At 39.8% G+C, this 17745-nt stretch overlaps 1 protein-coding gene across 1 annotated transcript in view; it reads left to right on the top strand.

Annotated features, from left to right (window-relative positions):
* Positions 1–17745, top strand: part of CTNNA3 (catenin (cadherin-associated protein), alpha 3) — a 1348181-nt gene that overhangs the window by 61917 nt on the left and 1268519 nt on the right. The window contains exon 3 of the mRNA XM_005876777.2: positions 3804–3996. Coding sequence (XP_005876839.1) covers positions 3804–3996 — 193 coding nt within the window. The remainder of the gene's footprint in view (positions 1–3803; positions 3997–17745) is intronic.

Here is a 17745-nt window from a genome sequence, read left to right as displayed (position 1 = left end):
TGGGAAAGAACATGATTATAGAATATAAAGGTGTTACCAATTGGCATTAGAGAAGACTTTCCACGAAGCTGGCTTTAGTCTGAGGCACTGAAGCACTTGTGTGCTGATGCAGCCTATGAAAGTCAATTGTAGTCTCTCGCCAGTTTCTGCAAAGCTCCTGTGTGCACGTGCGGCTCTGCATGAAGTCGATGGCTTGGCTCACTCACTAAGCACAGCAATTCAACTCTCCATGTCCTTGGCGCATCTAGAGCACACGTGAACGAGGAAAGGTTAGAACACCCTTTTTTTGGACCTCTAAATTTTAATACATCAGTATTATATACTATTTTTTAAAAATATATTTTATTGATTTTGTACAGAGAGGAAGGGAGAGGGATAGAGAGTTAGAAACATCGATGAGAGAGAAACATCGATCAGCTGTCTCCTGCATACCCCCTACTGGGGATGTGCCCGCAACCAAGGTACATGCCCTTGACTGGAATTGAACCTGGGACCCTTCAGTCCACAGGCCGACGCTCTATCCACTGAGCCAAACCGGTTAGGGCAGTATTATATACTATTAAAAAGATACCTGGTTTTATGGAATTTTCAACATGCAGAATTAAGAAAGTAGGAAACGCCTTTTCATAGTACTTGAAGTCTCTAATTTAGAACCATTTCAGTGTGGAACTCATACATGTATTTATCGTGAAGGTGTGTCTGTGGCCTAGCACAGACTTACAGACTGAGGAAAATGAGCAAATTCAAGTTCTTTAAGAGCCGAAAGCCTGGTGTTGAAGATTTTCCGTTTGAGAGGGGTCGCTAAGGTATGAGAAGGAGGGGTGGGGAGGGGTGGGAATCAGTGACAAAAAGAAAGGTTAGCAAGATGGGCTTGGACCCTGCATAAGAACCGTCTTTGCTGTAAATTCCAACTAAAGTTTATGTGTTCTTAGAAAAATGTCACTGATTTTATACTGAAAAAGAAACAGAATTATTTTACAGAATGACTTGAAAGCTATTTTTACTGGTTGTTGGTATTCCCTCAAGAGATGAGAATTTTAGATAAGATAGCCCCTCAACCCTTGGTGAGAATCATCTGTTATATGAGTGACAGGAGTCCTTAGATTCTATAGTGGAGTTGGGGTTAAAAAAAAAAAAAAAGGTTTAGCTTTGTTTGCAGCCTCTCCCTCCCAGGATTACCAAGCCATGTATACTTTTGAACTAAAATGAATCATTGAAACCATCACTTGACTTTGGTTTAATCAATAATAAATAACCATATTGGAGCATTTTAAAAGAAGACAGACATAAATGATTTATAAAAGTGAATAACTTGCGAGTTGCAATTGCAATTGCATTTTTTTTGATGGGAGCACAGTGTTGTTATACAATGTTCTTTTCACATTTCTTTCTTCTCTGGCATTTATTATAAGGAACAAAGCATTTCTGGAATGCTCATTTTAATTTCAAAGCTCAAACATTTGGCGCATGGAGGATCAGAACAATAATAGAGGAATGTTCAGTGGGAAGCATCATGAATTGTGGCACTTAAAATACATTCTGAAGGAACATTTTAGACAATGATACTTATTCTTCATTTTAAACAAAGGTTTTAAACTAGGTGCTATAATATGTCTTAATCTGGGCAAGTATCTTTTAACTCTTGATACACAAATTAGACTGATAATAGTGAGATATTTGCTTTTTGGACTATGTGACAACCCATGTAATAAATCAGGCTTATTATCATCTTTATGTAATGCATGATAGAGACATGAGGCCCATTGGCTGCTTGTAAAGCATATAGAATGTGCTTTATTAACTGCCTTCATCACATTCAGCACAGGGAACCTCAAGAGCAAGATAAGGTTAGGCCCAGAGAGAACACCTTTGACAAGGACCCCATAGCAGATTTTCTATATCAACGTGGGGAACGGATTAGGAAATACACATTAAATGCCAACCAATATCTGTATCATGTTATGCATTTTACAAAACATTTTCCATTATTTAACCTTCACATAATCTTACAGGATAATAGGACTGTTCTCATTTCCCAGGAGCGGGAACAAAGGCTTGCTGCAAGGCATTCCCCTCTGGGTTATGAACATGGGGATAAAGCAAGTTAGAATAAAAGAGAGGGTATGGCCCTAGCCAGTTAGGCTAAGTGGATAGAGCGATGGCCTGCAGACGGAAAGGTCCCAGGTTTGATTCCAGTCAAGGGCACATGCCCAGGTTGTGGGCTTGATCCCCAGTGTGGGGTGTGCAGGAGGCAGCCGATCAATGATTCTCTCTCATCAGTGATGTTTCTATCTCTCTCTCCCTCTCCCTTCTTCTCTGAAATCAATAACAATATATTTAAAAAAACCCCCAAAAATAACACCAGAGGGTATGTTGGACAGGAGGATAAAAGGGCAGACAAAAATTATTTTCATCCACGTATTTCCTTATAGCTTGCAAGTTCTTTCTTAGTTCCTAACTAAAAAACCTGGGTTCAGATATCTAACTAAACAAATGTTGAATGCTCCATAAATGAGCAAAATCCTCAGGGGCTGTCTTTCTGTCTGTTGTCGATGATGTGGCACCAGATTGTTAAGAGCTTTGGCGATTTGATGACAAGCAGGAGTTGAGCTTTCTACTGGAATTCCTGCTCTTCTCTTAAATACTAGGTTTAAGGTTGTTTTCCTTCCTCTATGATGGTGACCTTCAAGCTCTGCACATGGAAATGCTAACCAAATTTTGTTATTGGGCTCCAACATTTAATTAAGAAATGGATATTTTCCACAATGCAATGTGGTATGAGGTTTTGTTCCAAATATAAATGCTTAATTTCTGTCTCTAAACAATGCTCTCATTATGACTTTATTTTTATTTTAAACCTTTTCAAAAGTATTGTGTTCATTATTAACATGTTCAGGCAATTCAAAATATAGACATTTAAAAGAACCTCTCTTCAACCACTGCATTCATTCATCCATTTATATAATATTTATTGAACACCTACTTTGTGCATTGTTCTGTGTGCTGGAGAACAAAATGCATTTCCTGCTTGCATGAAGTTTACATTTGAGTATTGGAAGCATGCCATAAACAGGTAAACAAGTGGAAAATATCAGGTTCTATAAGTGTTTTGAAGAACTATAAAGTGGGGTGAGGGGACAGATGGTGGGGGTGGTCAGGAAGGCCTCTTGATAGGGGACTTTGAGTGGGACCTGTTTGTTTGAGAGGAGTGTGTAGAGACAGGTAAGAGAGGTTACGAAGGGCCAGAAATGTAGGTTACGGTAAGGATTCGGATTTGGTTCTACTGAGGTCACCACTTCTTTATATGTTACAGAGCAGTTCCCACCCCTCTAATAACGGTAACCTCTATTCTCACCCTAAATAGACTACTGCTGGCTACAAAGTGACATACATTTTATAATTATTTGATATTTTTGAGATACATCATTTTCAAATTTTCCTCATTTTTGACTGCTTTATCAAGGTTCTGTATCCTTTTTTCCATGTGAAGTTTCTTTAATAAAAACAACACACAGGTACACACACAGACGACCTTCTAAAACATTGTCCTAGTGGTAAAACTTGTTGAGACTCCATCTCTAGGGCCCTCCCTCTAGATGGGCCTGCGCTCCTACCTACCATGAACCGGGAGCTCTGTGGTGGTTGATAATACTCTTCTCGGGGCCTTGACCTTTGGGGCTGCACCCGCAGTACTGCTCCATGTTTCTGTGCTGCACTTCCTTTCGTTCTGGGCTATGCTACCCCAGGACTGCGTTCCCCTCACAAGTTGTCTAATGCGTGACTTGTATTTTTTTCAATTTTAGGTGACTACACTTGTAAATTGTCCCCAGAATCCTTCTAACAGGAAGAAAGGATGTTCCAAAAGAGCCAGAGTTCTTCTAGCTTCTGTGGAGGAAGCAACTTGGAATTTATTAGACAAGGGAGAGAAGATCGCCCAGGAAGCCACTGTTCTAAAGGAAGAGCTGACTGCTACGCTGGAGCAAGTTCGCAAAGAAGGTGAGTGCTCTCGCCCTGGTCTGGAGCAAGCTGCGCTCCTCAGGGTGTTGGTTCCCGAGTGAGATTTGTGAGTGATCTGTTTTCCTGATTTGAGTTGATTAGTTTTTTGCAGAGCTCTGAGCAGCTCCTAGTAGCTGTGGGAGCCAGAGAGGCTCATTACTCCGCTCCGAGGCTCAGGGACCACTCCTGGTTCTTCCCTTTAGTTGTTCTGGTCCTTTAGGCAGCTTTTGCCCCAGGCAGCTTCTTCTCCTCACCAGTCACAGTTTATCCACAATAAATAGAGAGAAGTGTACCCTTTCTTGTCATAGAATATAATGAGAAATGACTAATGGAGCTGAAGACATATTTTCCCATACATGAATAAATCATAAAGTTCTTTGTAAACAGTTGGAAATACAAGTTTCTGACTACCTCTGAAGTATATATATTTTTTATTGTCTAAAGTTTTACATATGTCTTCTTCCTCTCACCCCCCAGCCATTCCCACCCCGGGCCAGTGTCTGTGTTCATTGGTTATGCTAATATGCATGCATACAAGTACTTTGGTTGCTCTTTAACCCGCCCCCCCCCCCATTTGTCTCTGGCTCTGTAATGGTCTTTATTATCCATGAATGAGTGAGATCATGTGGTATTTTTCCTTCATTGACTGGCTTATTTCACTTAGCATAATGCTCTCCAGTTCCATCCATGCTGTTGCAAATGGTAAGAGTTCCTTCTTTTTTACAGCAGCATAGTATTCCATCGTGTAGATGTACCACAGTTTTCTAATCCATTCATCTACTGATGGGCACTTAGGCTGTTTCCAGATCTTAGCTATGGTGAATTGTGCTGCTATGAACATATGGGTGCATATATCCTTTCTGATTGGTGTTTTTGGTTTCTTGGGATATATTCCTAGAAGTGGGATCACAGGGTCAAATGGGAGTTCCATTTCCAGTTTTTTGAGGAAACTCCATACTGTCTTCCATAGTGGCTGCACCAGTCTGCATTCCCACCAGCAGTGCACGAGGGTTCCTTTTTCTCCACATCCTCTCCAGCACTTGTCGTTTGTTGATTTGTTGATGATAGCCATTCTGACAGGTGTGAGATGATACCTCATTGTTGTTTTGATTTGCATCTCACGGATGATTAGTGACTTTGAGCATGTTTTCATATGTCTTTTGGCTTTCTGAATGTCCTCTTTTGAAAAGTGTCTGTTTAGGTCCTTTGCCCTTTTTTTGATTGGATCGTTTATCTTGCTTTTGTTAAGTTGTATGAGTTCTCTGTAAACTTTGGAGATTAAACCCTTATCAGTGATAACATTGGCAAATATGTTCTCCCATGCAATGGGCTTTCTTGTTGTTTTGTCGATGATTTATTTTGCTGGGCAGAAGCTTTTTATTTTGATGTAGTCCCATTTGTTTATTTTCTCCTTAGTCTCCATTGCCCTAGGAGCAGTATCAGTGAAGATATTGCTTCGGCATATGTCTGAGATTTTGCTGCCTATCGAGTCTTGTAGGATTTTTATGGTTTCCTGTCTTACATTTAAGTCCTTTAGCCATTTTGAGTTTGTTTTTGTGTATGGTGTAAGTTGGTGATCTAGTTTCTTTTTTTTTCTTTTTCTGGTTTCTAAACTTGGTTTGCACAAACTATGCACAACTCATGATGATGTGTTAATATTACATAATGAAAATATATTTCACCTTTTGATATCTTATGAGAGTATAATAGTTTTCTAATGAATGTAGGTCTCATTTGCAGGTTATTTTTAAAAAAAGGCTCAATATTCTTTGGTCAATAGAATGATTTTCTATATCAGTTTGCTGCAAGGAACTATTCTGAGAGGACAAGGAACTTAAATTTTCCTGATCTGCTTTGTAAAAGAGACTTTGGGTGTCCAAATATTTCCCTTCTTCCAACCCCCAACATAACTTTAAGAAAATTAGGAAATCTTTGCTAATTAAATAATGAAAATGAATGTAATTGCCACAATAAACTTTAGGTCTCACACAGGGGAGTTAGTTGCTATAAACTTTACATGTGATTTATATTTTCTAGGGCTTCTTTGGACAACGCATAGAAAACATAATGTCCAAGGTAGTTTGAAATGAACCCGTCATTCCTTCCTGCTGCCTCAGAACCACCTTTGTCCTGTCTTCCGGGCCATGGTACCATCTCCCACTTAGTCACCAAGTTAGTTTAGGCTCTTCGTTCTCATTCCATCTTCCCTTCCAAACAGTCTTTTAAGTTCAACAAATTCTATCTCCTTTGGCCTCTCAGATCTGTTCCCTCCTCTCCATTTCTAATGTTCCATCCCACATTCAGGGTTACTGTATTAGCCTCATCCCAGACCAAAGCAAATAGAGCTTTAAAAAATGAAATTATACTCATTTACTTCCCTGCTTAAAATCCATTTTAGAAGCTTTCGGAGAATTTGGGGGACTATCTTTCTGGATAAAGTTGAAACTTTAAATGTAGCTCTCACAGCATTTCATAATTTGGCTTCTACCATGCTCTCCCTTCTCATTTCCTGAGTCTGTCCCTCCTCAAACTTTCATCCAAACAGGAACTCTCAGTGTCCTGGACGGTCCAGGTTGCTTTCCGTCTCTGTTACAGAGCTGTTCCCTCCACCTGGAGTGCTCTTCTCTTTCAGCCAATTCTTCTTAGCAGCTCAGCTCAGCCTGAGCCGGCTTTTCCAGGAAGTGTTTACTGAACCCCACGATGCTGATGTAGATGCCTCTCCTCTGTGTCCCCAGAGATTCTGAGCATCTCTCTTTCATAGAACTTAGGCCCCCTCCCCCCCCAACAACCCTGCCGGCACCAAACATTGATTTACTTGTTCAGTAAATCTAGACTCTTTATTCCTTGATGGTGGCAAGTACCACTTCTTCTTTTTTATTATTATTTTTTGTTAGCAGTGCCTGACATAGAACAGACACCTGATAAATGTTAGAAGTAAAAAATTTGATGCATCATTTTGTCACTTTATATTATAAAATTTGATAATGGTTTTATCTTTGCTGCCATGGGAAATTACTCTTATAGTTATGGTTTCATTGCTGTGTCTTTGGTTTGGAATACAAATCCTATTCTGATATTGTTTCTTCCAGAAAATGGGATCTATTTGATAGCACAGTTTCCATAAAGTACCTGGTAATAAATATGGAAGAAGCTGGTCATTCTTAGAAGGTTACAATAATTGCAATGATTGTCATGAAATGGTATTTTTTTAAAAAGGTTAGTCAACATTTTTAGCTCACAAGAAGTTATTTGAAAGAAAAGTTCTCAAAGAGTTTGTTCAGCTTCTGACTATGCAGTACATTCCTCACTGTGTTCTGTTATAACGTGTGAAACACGTCTATGGCAAATGCTGTGTATATGACAAATACATTTGGTTAAAGATCACAAAGCGCTTTACATTCTGATTATTTTTGACAAACTATCAAACAAACCACCGTCACCTGAGTTTAGGGAGAAAGCAGCGAAAGTGCAAGTGATCCTGGAGTTTGGGGCATGGCCGCGCTCACCCCCTGGATGAAGAGACAGTGATAGAGGAGCGCAGTTCCCCAAATCTGGGAAGGAATTTTAGCTCAGAGTGGAGTGGAAGTATCAGGAGAAGGAACTCTGTATGATTCTAGAAGTGTACTTAAAATAGTTTCCTGTGCTTATTTTTTTTTTAAAGGCTTTGTTCAGTGGCATAATGTGAAGGCCCAATGAAGAGCAAATGATAAGTTTAAAGTATTCGGGAAAGTGAAAAAAATATTGGACGTAGAGGATATTTATATCTATATTTACTGACTTTCAAGAAGACTTTTAAGACTAATTTAGAAAATTTCTTCTAATGAGGACAGTATAATTTATACAGCTTACAACAGGATTCTGTTTTACTGCCTTTGGTGGCTTTACTTAGAAACTTGAAATGATAAATAATGTGGGCATTTGGTTAGTTAAAGAACTTGCCTGGGGAAGATGGGACCTGGAAAGTATTAGGGGAGGATGGTGAAAGGAAAGGCACAAGTGGGTAGAACTGCAGCAATGCAGCGAAGGTGGTTCCTACTGATCTTACCGCTTACCCCTGTACTTAACATCTATACAGTGGCAAAGTATGAAATCCGGTATTTTGTTTAAATAGTTTAATAAGATTCCCATAACAATAACCTAGGAATTACCAAGATTGTTTGTAATGCCTGGATTACATGTTTTACCTATAGCATATAGTGTACTATCTTTGTATAGCCTTTACTCCCTACAATCTATAGCAGTGATGGCGAACCTTTTGAGCTCGGCGTGTCAGCATTTTGAAAAACCCTAACTTAACTCTGGTGCCGTGTCACATATAGAAATTTTTTGATATTTGCAACCATAGTAAAACAAAGACTTATATTTTTGATATTTATTTTATATGTTTAAATGCCATTTAACAAAGAAAAATCAACCAAAAAAATGAGTTCGCATGTCACCTCTGACACGCGTGTCATAGGTTCACCATCACTGATCTATAGTCATTGCTTCTAAGTCACACAATTGGTTATATTTAAGGTTTATAAAAATATATATATTTTTTATTGATTTCAGAGAGGAATGGAGAGGGAGAAAGAGCTTGTAGAATTCCCTTGTACAGAATGTTTGTAGCCAGCAGGTGTCAGTTTGTAAAATTTGCAAAAGCAAAACGTAAAGTTGACGGTTTCTTCAAAAAATTAAAAGGATAGCATGTAGGACTACTCGGAACTGCGATTGCCACCATCCTCCAGCCTCTTCTAAGAACATTGTGTAAATAATACTGACAGGGAGGACAGGGTCTGTGAAAAAAACTAGTTAAAAACCTTTGACATGAGAACATTGACTTTTAAGAGCTCGCTGGATTTTCTGAGCTACCAAAATCCACTAGGATACTGCATTAAGTTAGCATCTTGGAAATAATCCTGGTGGGAGAGTAACTGAATTGAAGTGTCAAGTACTATGGATATCTGCATGGTATCTAGATTCAGGCTGGTATGAAATTAAAGCAGCAATGCAAATAGATCTAATTCTTACCCACTTCAAGAATGTCCAAGTTTATGTTTTCATATCCCTACTTTAACATAGGACAGTTCAGCATAAATCTGAGATTGGTGTTTATTTTGTACCTTATTTATCTACTGTTATTAAAGATTAATGTTGCCCTGACCGGTTTGGCTCAGTGGATAGAGTGTCGGCCTGTGGACTGAAGGGTCCCAAGTTTGATTCTGGTCAAGGGCATGTGCCTTGGTTGCGGGCACATCCCCAGTAGGGGGGGTGCAGGAGGCAGCTGATCGATGTTTCTCTCTCTTAGATGTTTCTAACTCTCTGTCCCTCTCCCTTCCTCTCTGTAAAAAATCAATAAAATATATTTTAAAAAATTAATGTTGAGAATAAAAAAAGTTTGTGCTCCTTAATAAAGAGAGATGGGCTGCCCACATGGAGGGTCACAAAGAAGGGATTGTACAGATTGGACAGATTAGGCCTTTGTCTGAAGCTGTGCCAGTGGAAAAAATTGCTGCAATCAAAGCCAAAATTATGGCTAAGACAAGATCTACCAGCAAGACCGCCTTAGGTGATCACATCACCGCTCTCACACAGAGGAGCTTTGTGGGCGCTGAGGTAGATGTGACCCGGGATATTGTCAGCAGAAAGAGTGTGGAGGACACGGACAACTATCCTACAGAGCACGGGGAAGACCTTTTCCAAGGATATTTGTGCAATGCTTCAGTCTGTGGAAGCCAGAGAAGAAGGGCGAGCGCCTGAACAGCGACCGGTCCCAACTGCAGCCCCTGTGGCTCCCACATTGCGAATCAGAAGAAAGGCTCTCGGACACCTATTCTCACAATCCCTGCGGCCACCACCTCTTTCATAACCAGGCTGAATGCAAAGGACCTTCTGCAGGACCTGAGATTTGTCCCATCGGATGAAAAGAAGAAACAGGGCTGCCAACGAGAAGATGAAACTCTATTCAGACAAGAAAAGACCCGATGCAGCCGAGGGGCACCGTGCTCAGCCTCACGGTTCCCTGCAGAGTCGTAGACCGGCCTCTGACACTCAGGCCTCAGGACTGGGACCCGGTCGTGGCCGTCTTTGTGCAGGGGCCTGCGTGGCAGTTCAAAGGGTGGCCATGGCTTTTGCCTCATGGATCACCAGTTGACGTGTTTGTTAAAAGTAAAGCCTTCCATCTCCAATGTGATGAAGTTCCTCTAGACCAGTGGTTCTCAACCTTCCTAATGCTGGACCCTTTAATACAGTTCCTCATGTTGTGGTGACCCCCAACCATAAAATTATTTTCGTTGCTACTTCATAACTGTAATTTTGTTGCTGTTATGAATCGTAATGTAAATATCTGATATGCAGGATGTATTTTCATTGTTACAAATTGAACATAATTAAAGCATAGTGATTAATCACAAAAACAACATGTAATTATATATGTGTTTTCTGATGGTCTTAGGCGACTCCTGTGAAAGGGTCGTTCGACCCCCAAAGGGGTCACGACCCACAGGTTGAGAACCGCTTCTCTAGACCCCAACATTCAGAAGTGGGACATACCGGTGTTAGAGCTCAGCTATGGCAAATGCCACTTGGACAGTCCAGTTTTCTTAACGCTTCTGGGAAGCACTGGATACGTACATGGTAAAGCATAAATCCCACTTAAGATTCTGAATTACGTGGTCTCCCCATCTGGAAATCTGGATTAAGAAGTGTGGATACACCTTCATCTAAAGACTGAGTGTCAAGCTCTATGAACTTATCAAAAACTCACAAATAAAGAAGGTCACAAATCGAGCAAAAGATCTCATCCGATGCTTTTGTGCTTCAAAGGGATCATATGATGCCTGTCATTCATATAAGCAAACTTTTTGGCCTACAACTATTTTTTAATATTAGCCTTCTAGTTTGTAATGGAAATTATATATTTTGATAGAAGTTTTTTCTTCATTGGTTAAACTAGCATTACTTAACATGTGTTTCTTTAGGAAAAAAGTAAACTGCAAAACTGATATTTGCTGAAGCATTTGAGATCTTGTTTTAGCTCAAAAAAACTCATAAAAATTCAAAAAAAAGAGAGAGAAAAGAACATACCCAACTCTACTTTTTTAATTGACTCACTTTTGCACCTTTATTGAAAATCAATTGCCCATGTCTTAGTGTGCTGGGACTGACCAGCAGCCCCTGAATGATGGATGAATGGGTTACCCTGACACAGTTTCACTGTGAAAGAGAGGGCTAAGGGACGGCCTGGCCGAAGGAGCCAAGCAGCCTGGATTGCCTGCCTCGTTAGGCTTTTATTGGAATTTTTATCTTTAGATACAATCAGCAGGGTGAGTACTCTTGGGAGGACACATGTGTTTACATTGTCCTCTAGGCAAGGGTATCCAGGGATTAGGCATAAGGATTCCAGTAAACACCTGGGGGTCTGCACGTGCACAGACTTGTTTGGAAAGGTCAAGGAATAATTAGGGGCGCCGCCTTCGATACCCCCCCAAGTCTCCCCTAAGTCAGAATTCCGATAAACAGAGCAGGCGGCCTTCCACACACTTCCCTTTTCTCAGAATGTCGTCGTCTTACAACTTTCCAACCAAGTCTCTTGTGCTCCCCAACATGATTATACTTTGGAACTCTTTTTCTGTTTCATTGATTCATCTGTCTCTCCTTATAGCAGTAGCATATTGTTGTGATTACTGTACCTCATAGTAAGTATTGAAATAAAAAATATTTTGATTTGTCTGTTCGAGGCCTCTTGCATTTCCTTAGAAATTTTGGAATCATCTCAGTTTTTACAAAAAAGCCTGCTGGAATTTTGATTAAGAGTTCTGCCCACCAGAGCCAGCAATTGGAAACATACCGTAGGCTTCATGTTCATGTGTGTCAAGTGGGATAGGACTTGCAAATTTGTTGGAATCCTGCCACAGTGTAATATTTCTCTATCTATTTGTAATTGTGGGCCTCCACCGAGGCTACCATGAGCCGCTTGGAGGGCTAGGAAGATGGAGGAGTTTTTGAATCTATCAGTGGCCCTCTAACTACAGCTCTCCTTCCCAGAGATGGGGCTGTTGTATTTTGTACTAAAAGAAATGCTGTGCTATCTAGTCTGCGTGTGCAGGAGCCTCCCAACTGCATGCCTGTGAAGCTTAGCCCAGCAGCAGCTGACAGCTCGCCCCACTTTGCATGGCTCGGGAGTATTTCTAGCAGGGCGGGTGATGCAGCTAGTAGCTAGGGGACTCTCTCCTTCCCTGGTGAGAAGTAAACGTTTGTATTAAGAAAATGTGCACATTCCTCATGTGCATAATACATGTATTCAGGGTATTTTTAAAATTTGTTCCTCTTTCTATAGTTTTTCACCTTAATGATTTGCAAGACCCTACCTGGTTTATAGACTTTTCCCCCCAAAGGAATTAGACTCACTGTCATCCATATTAGTCAGAGAAAACGATTACCTCTAGAAACGATTATTCCTGGAAAATGGTAACTTAGAAGTGTAATTAATCTTCCTATCAGTACACTTGGGTACTTACTTAAACAAGAAGTGCCATTATAGAATTTCTAATATTGAACCTTTAAAGTGTTACCTATTGCCTCCCTGATTATTCGATGCATTTTTATTTGGTACAAGAAAATAAGTTGTGTCTAAAGGAGAATAGAGATTTAAAAAGTTTACTGGTGCCCATTTTGGGTCACCTGAATTGAAAGATCTTACCTATTGAAACTCGGGTGTATTGAACATTTATTTAGAAAGGAAAATAGCAGTTCATTTTTAGTTAGCCATCCCTAAGTGACAGGTTGGCTCTGTCTTCTCTGCTCCACAACATTGCAGTTAGGACTTGCATGAAATGTTTGCTATTTACCACTAATTACAGCCTTTCTATGGTTCCCCTGTTATTTCCATCCATTGCTGTGTTGATGGTGTGTGTATTTAACTGCTATTACATCTCAAGAGTATTCTTAGATAAGCATAAAGTTACAAATATAATAATCTTTTCAACCAAGTACAGTGGGCTCGGGAGATGTAGTTCATTCATTTGAAAGGGGATGATGAACTCTTGTTTTAACACGTTTTAACATGCATGCGTTGCACCTTGTAGCTGGCAGAATGTTTGTGAAAACACTTCCAGTGAAGACTGATGAGCTAATTAGCTACATTGCTTGTAAACTACTAATTGCTGGAGAACACTCAACACAGCCTCCCTTAGTGTTCACTGGAAAATTCTGCAGTAGGCTTTTCTTACAGTACGCGTGCCAAGCCCAGTGACTCTTCAGTGTAGCCCGTCTTGTAGTGTTGGGTGGGCAGTTTGGAAGGATTTAACGTGTTTGTGCAGTCCTCTCAATTTCAGTCACTTGATATGTTGGACCTATGATAGGATGATTTGAGGAATAACAATAATGTCAATTTTGAAAGTATGAGAAATTTTGTAAGCCATCAACCATTTACCTTGGGAGCGAAGATTTAATGAATGTTAACAGATTGATTTGTAATTGATGGGTCCAAGAAACTAAAACGTTGTCTCAAATCTCAGTTGGTAAAGCGTCTGAAATCAAAGGTGTGATTTATATCTTAGCCATGGCTTTGCTCTCCGCCCTGACTGTAGAGATGGCACCATGCTATAGCCATATCATAAATGTGTGCAAAGGTAACAGTAAGTAGGTGTAAGGCTGACAACCGATCTAAAGTTTATGCTCACAGAAGATAGATCTGAACATTGTTTTGCTGCATATGCTAGAGGGCCTTAAGATGTCGGCCATTTCTCAGGGCCAGGAGTAAGAATCTTTAGAATTTCTGTCCTTGACTCTTTCTTCTCATTTCTTCCTTCAGTTTCTAAGGAAGTGGTGCTCTTTCCAATAATGACCTGAACCTGAGGTCATCTCTCCTCCTTTCTTGAGAGACTCTTATTCTACAATTACCTTTTCTTCCTCTGGGCTGATCATTCATATTCCTTTTTACTGTTTTTTTCCTTCACACAGATGAGCTCATCCCTGCTTGATGATTGTGGCAAATATTTAATAAAAATTCAATTTCCTTTCAGTTTACTCTCTTCTTAAACTCCTGATTCTATTTTACCGTATCTATTTTTCTGCTTTGGCCTATTTATTGTTTAACTCAATTACTTTTGCATAATTTTAATTCTGTTAAAATCCTTTGCTGCATTTGGCATTTATTTGTTCACCTTGAAACTTTATCCCCTTCTCTTTTAGGACACTGTGCACTAAATTGTCCTGTCCCCACACGCTCCTTCTCTTTCTTGGTTGACTGCTTGTTCTTGTCTCCTGTAATTTTCTTAAGCCTTAGTCGTGGCTCCGTCATCTCTTCTCTCCTTTCCTTGAGAAGCTTTTGCTTTCTCAGGACTTTAATTATAACTACTTTGGTGACAATGTTTAGTTATCATTCAAAGCTCCATAACCGAGTGATTCCCAATCATTTTTCTACATTGACACATAAATATTCATGCTCAAATCACTCCCGCAGATAATGGGCATTCCTGGGAATGTTGGAAGCTGGACACATTCCCTTCTTGCCAGTGAGAAGGATACTGGGTTCAGCACCACTGCTTCAGTCACTTACTAGGTGGTTTCACTTGCCTATTTTGGCATTACATTCATCATGTATAAACTGGACTTAGCATCTTTCACAAGCACTTTACAGACTTTTATTTGACACAGTTGATTATTTTCTTATGAAATACTCTGTTTCCTGGAATAATGGAGCACCACACAGTCCTGATTTTTTCCTCTTTATGTCTTTGGCTACCTCCTCTCATCTCCTTTTTGGTTATCCCCTTAAAACGATCATATAATGTTGGAACTGCTCAAAGGCTGTTCATTCCATGTAATATTTTATTACTGAGGTGTCTGTCTTGTGCAGTTAAGCATGAAACTCATTACACAGAAATGGCAACATTTTGCATACCTGTATGAATGCTTATTTTTGAGTTACCTAAGTGCTAGACAATTATCAATAATTTTGATTTTTCTTCAAAGGGCCTTCTGGCTTATGTGTCCCTAGGAGAACATTATGATTAAAAGCCATGATACTCTCTGACACCTTTTGGATCAATGTGTTTATCATGAAGTTGTTAGGAGTTGGTATACAGATAGTGATGGGATTGGGATAGAATCAATTCATTGGCATTAAAGGGAAGGGAAAAAGTTCAGCAAAAAAAAAAAAATAATAATAATTCTCAGAGCCAGAGATACAATTGCCTTGAAAAAGAAAAGATTGCATTTGATATCTTAGGGATTAGGGAACAACTCTTAAGTTCTTAAGCAATTGAGTGTTGTTATGAATATAGTTTTGCTGTCTAGGTTTAATTATTAAAAAGTATGGAACTACTGAAGGCCATTTTCTGGGCAGGATTCTATAAAAAATAATTCTTTTACATTTCTGGTTTAATTTCAAGCATTGAGCTTGAGAGTCATTTGACCTAAGTAAATAGATGAATAATGTAAAGTGTTTGGGAATTTAAATAATAACATACAACAAATAATGAAAGGAGTCAATATTGTGTAGTAAAGATCCTCCCCTATTCCTCTACTATAATTGTTGTATTAAATTTAAATGTGTTAGTTCCATGAATGACACATGTTAAGCTTTCAAATAATTAGTAATTTTATAATAATGCTGCTTTAACCCAGCCGGTGTGGCTCAGTGGTTGAGTGTTGATCTATGAACCAGGAGGTCATGGTTCAATTCCCAATCAGGGCACATGCCTGGGTTTTGGGCTCAACCCCAGTGTGGGGCATGCAGGAGGCAGCTGATCAATGACTCTCATCACTGATGTTTCCTCTCTCTCTCTCCCTCCCTCCCTCCTTCTCCCTTCCTCTCTGAAATAATTTTTTTTTAAAAAAATGTTGCTTTATATTTATATTAGAGGCCTAGTGCACGGATTCGTGCATGGGTGGGGTCCCTTGGCCCGTCTGGTGATCAGGGCCTATCGGTGATAGGGGCCAGCTGGTTGGGGAGAGGGACTGCGGGAGGTTGGCTGGCTGCTGGAGGTTGGCTGTGGGAGCACACTGACCACCAGGGGCAGCTCCTGTGTTGAGTGTCTCCCTGCTGGTGGTCAGTGCACATCATAGCAACTGGTCGACCAGTCGTTTGGTCGACTGGGCGTAACGGTCTCTTAGGCTTTTATTTTTGGAATTCAAACAGTCTGGTCCAAATTAATTGACGGGATTGAATGTTGAACCAGTTTGCGGTGTCGACCTCAGCCTTGACGTTGGACCTGCTCCTAGCGCCTGGTCTGTCAAGTCAGCCTCCAAGTTGGACCGAAAAGGGTTAAAACACTTTGACATGTACCAATGGGAAAATCTTTGTAATGATCTGTGTGAGGAAATAGAATAGATGTTATTATCTTAATTTTATGAGTGATGGAATTGAGAGAGGGAGAGAGAGAAATACGTCGTATCACACAGTTCTTTGTTTTTTATTTTATTTATTTATTTTTACTAGTAATGTATGTTTTTACTGACTTTTAGAGAGAGAGGTAGGGAGAGGGATAGAGAAATATAAACATCAATGAGAGAGAAACATCATTGATTGGCTGCATCCACCCCATGCTGGGGATTGAACCCACAACCCCAGGATGTGCCCTGATTGGGAATTGAACTGGTAACCTCTTGGTTTATGGGTCAATGCTCAACCATTGAGCCACACCAGCCAGACTAAGTGCTTTAATCGGTATCATAGTTTTGATAGATACTAGGGATTGGTCCATCTAGTGTGTCCTCCAGTACTGAAGAGGTTGGAAAAAGAAAAACGACATTTCCCAGGCCCTTTTAGCAGGTGAGAAGGGTGGCCCGGCAGAGGTTCTCCAGTCTGGCTCTTAGTATCATAGGTGTTGAGCAATAAATGGTGGTAGTAGCAGGTTTATGCTAAAATATAACTGTGGTGTTATTAAAAATGTTTCTTGGTTGATGTTGTTTCTGCCTGAGTAACATTCAAGCCTGGCTTTTAAGGGCCTCATGGAAACTTGTAAATAATAGCACAGAACAAATCCCTTTCCTTTTAAATTAGCTAGAGTGGATTCTGTATTTGCAACTTTGATTTCTGTCTGATACATAGGCCAAAAGAATTCTCTCTTAAGAGAATACCCAAGTTAACTAAGATCATGCCATAGCTGGTTTGGCTCAGGGGATAGAGCATTGGCCTGTAGACTGAAGGGTCCTGGGTTCAATTCTGGTCCAGTGTGGAGCCTGCAGGAGGCACATGTCCAGTGTGGAGCCAGCAGGAGGCAGCCAATCAATGATTCTCTCTTATCATTGATGTTTTTCTCTCTCTTTCTCCCTTTCCTTTCCTCTCTGAAATCAGTAAAAATGTATTTTAAAAAAAGGCTGGCTTGACTTTTAAATATCAGTGATGTCATACCAATGGATATGTATAAACCTAGGTAAATGAATTAAATTTCCCATATAATAAAATATTGTAAAATATAAATCTAAGAGGTTTAGTTACAAAGGATTGTAGGAGATAGTGCATTTGAGTATCTGAGGAGTCATTATGCAGAGAAAGGAGTTAGTGAAGTTAGTTGAAGAGCATGTTCTTAGGGCAAAATTGCCTTTATCTCTCTCACACACAGTGTATTAAAATTGTGATCATGGTTATATGAAAAAAGCAAGAGGCACACTAGTGTCCCCAAATCAGTGAGAATTCAGTATCACAGAACGAGAGAAGTTTCTGGCAATGAAAAATGAATTACTGCTAAAGAAAATGGGGTTAAAAAGGACCAGAGAAAGAAAATTTCAATGAATAATATACTTAAAAATAGTACTGCA

This window comes from Myotis brandtii, unplaced genomic scaffold, assembly GCF_000412655.1.
Source record: "Myotis brandtii unplaced genomic scaffold, ASM41265v1 scaffold499, whole genome shotgun sequence".
Lineage (NCBI taxonomy): Eukaryota > Metazoa > Chordata > Mammalia > Chiroptera > Vespertilionidae > Myotis > Myotis brandtii.
This window is presented reverse-complemented; position numbering and strand designations above follow the sequence as displayed.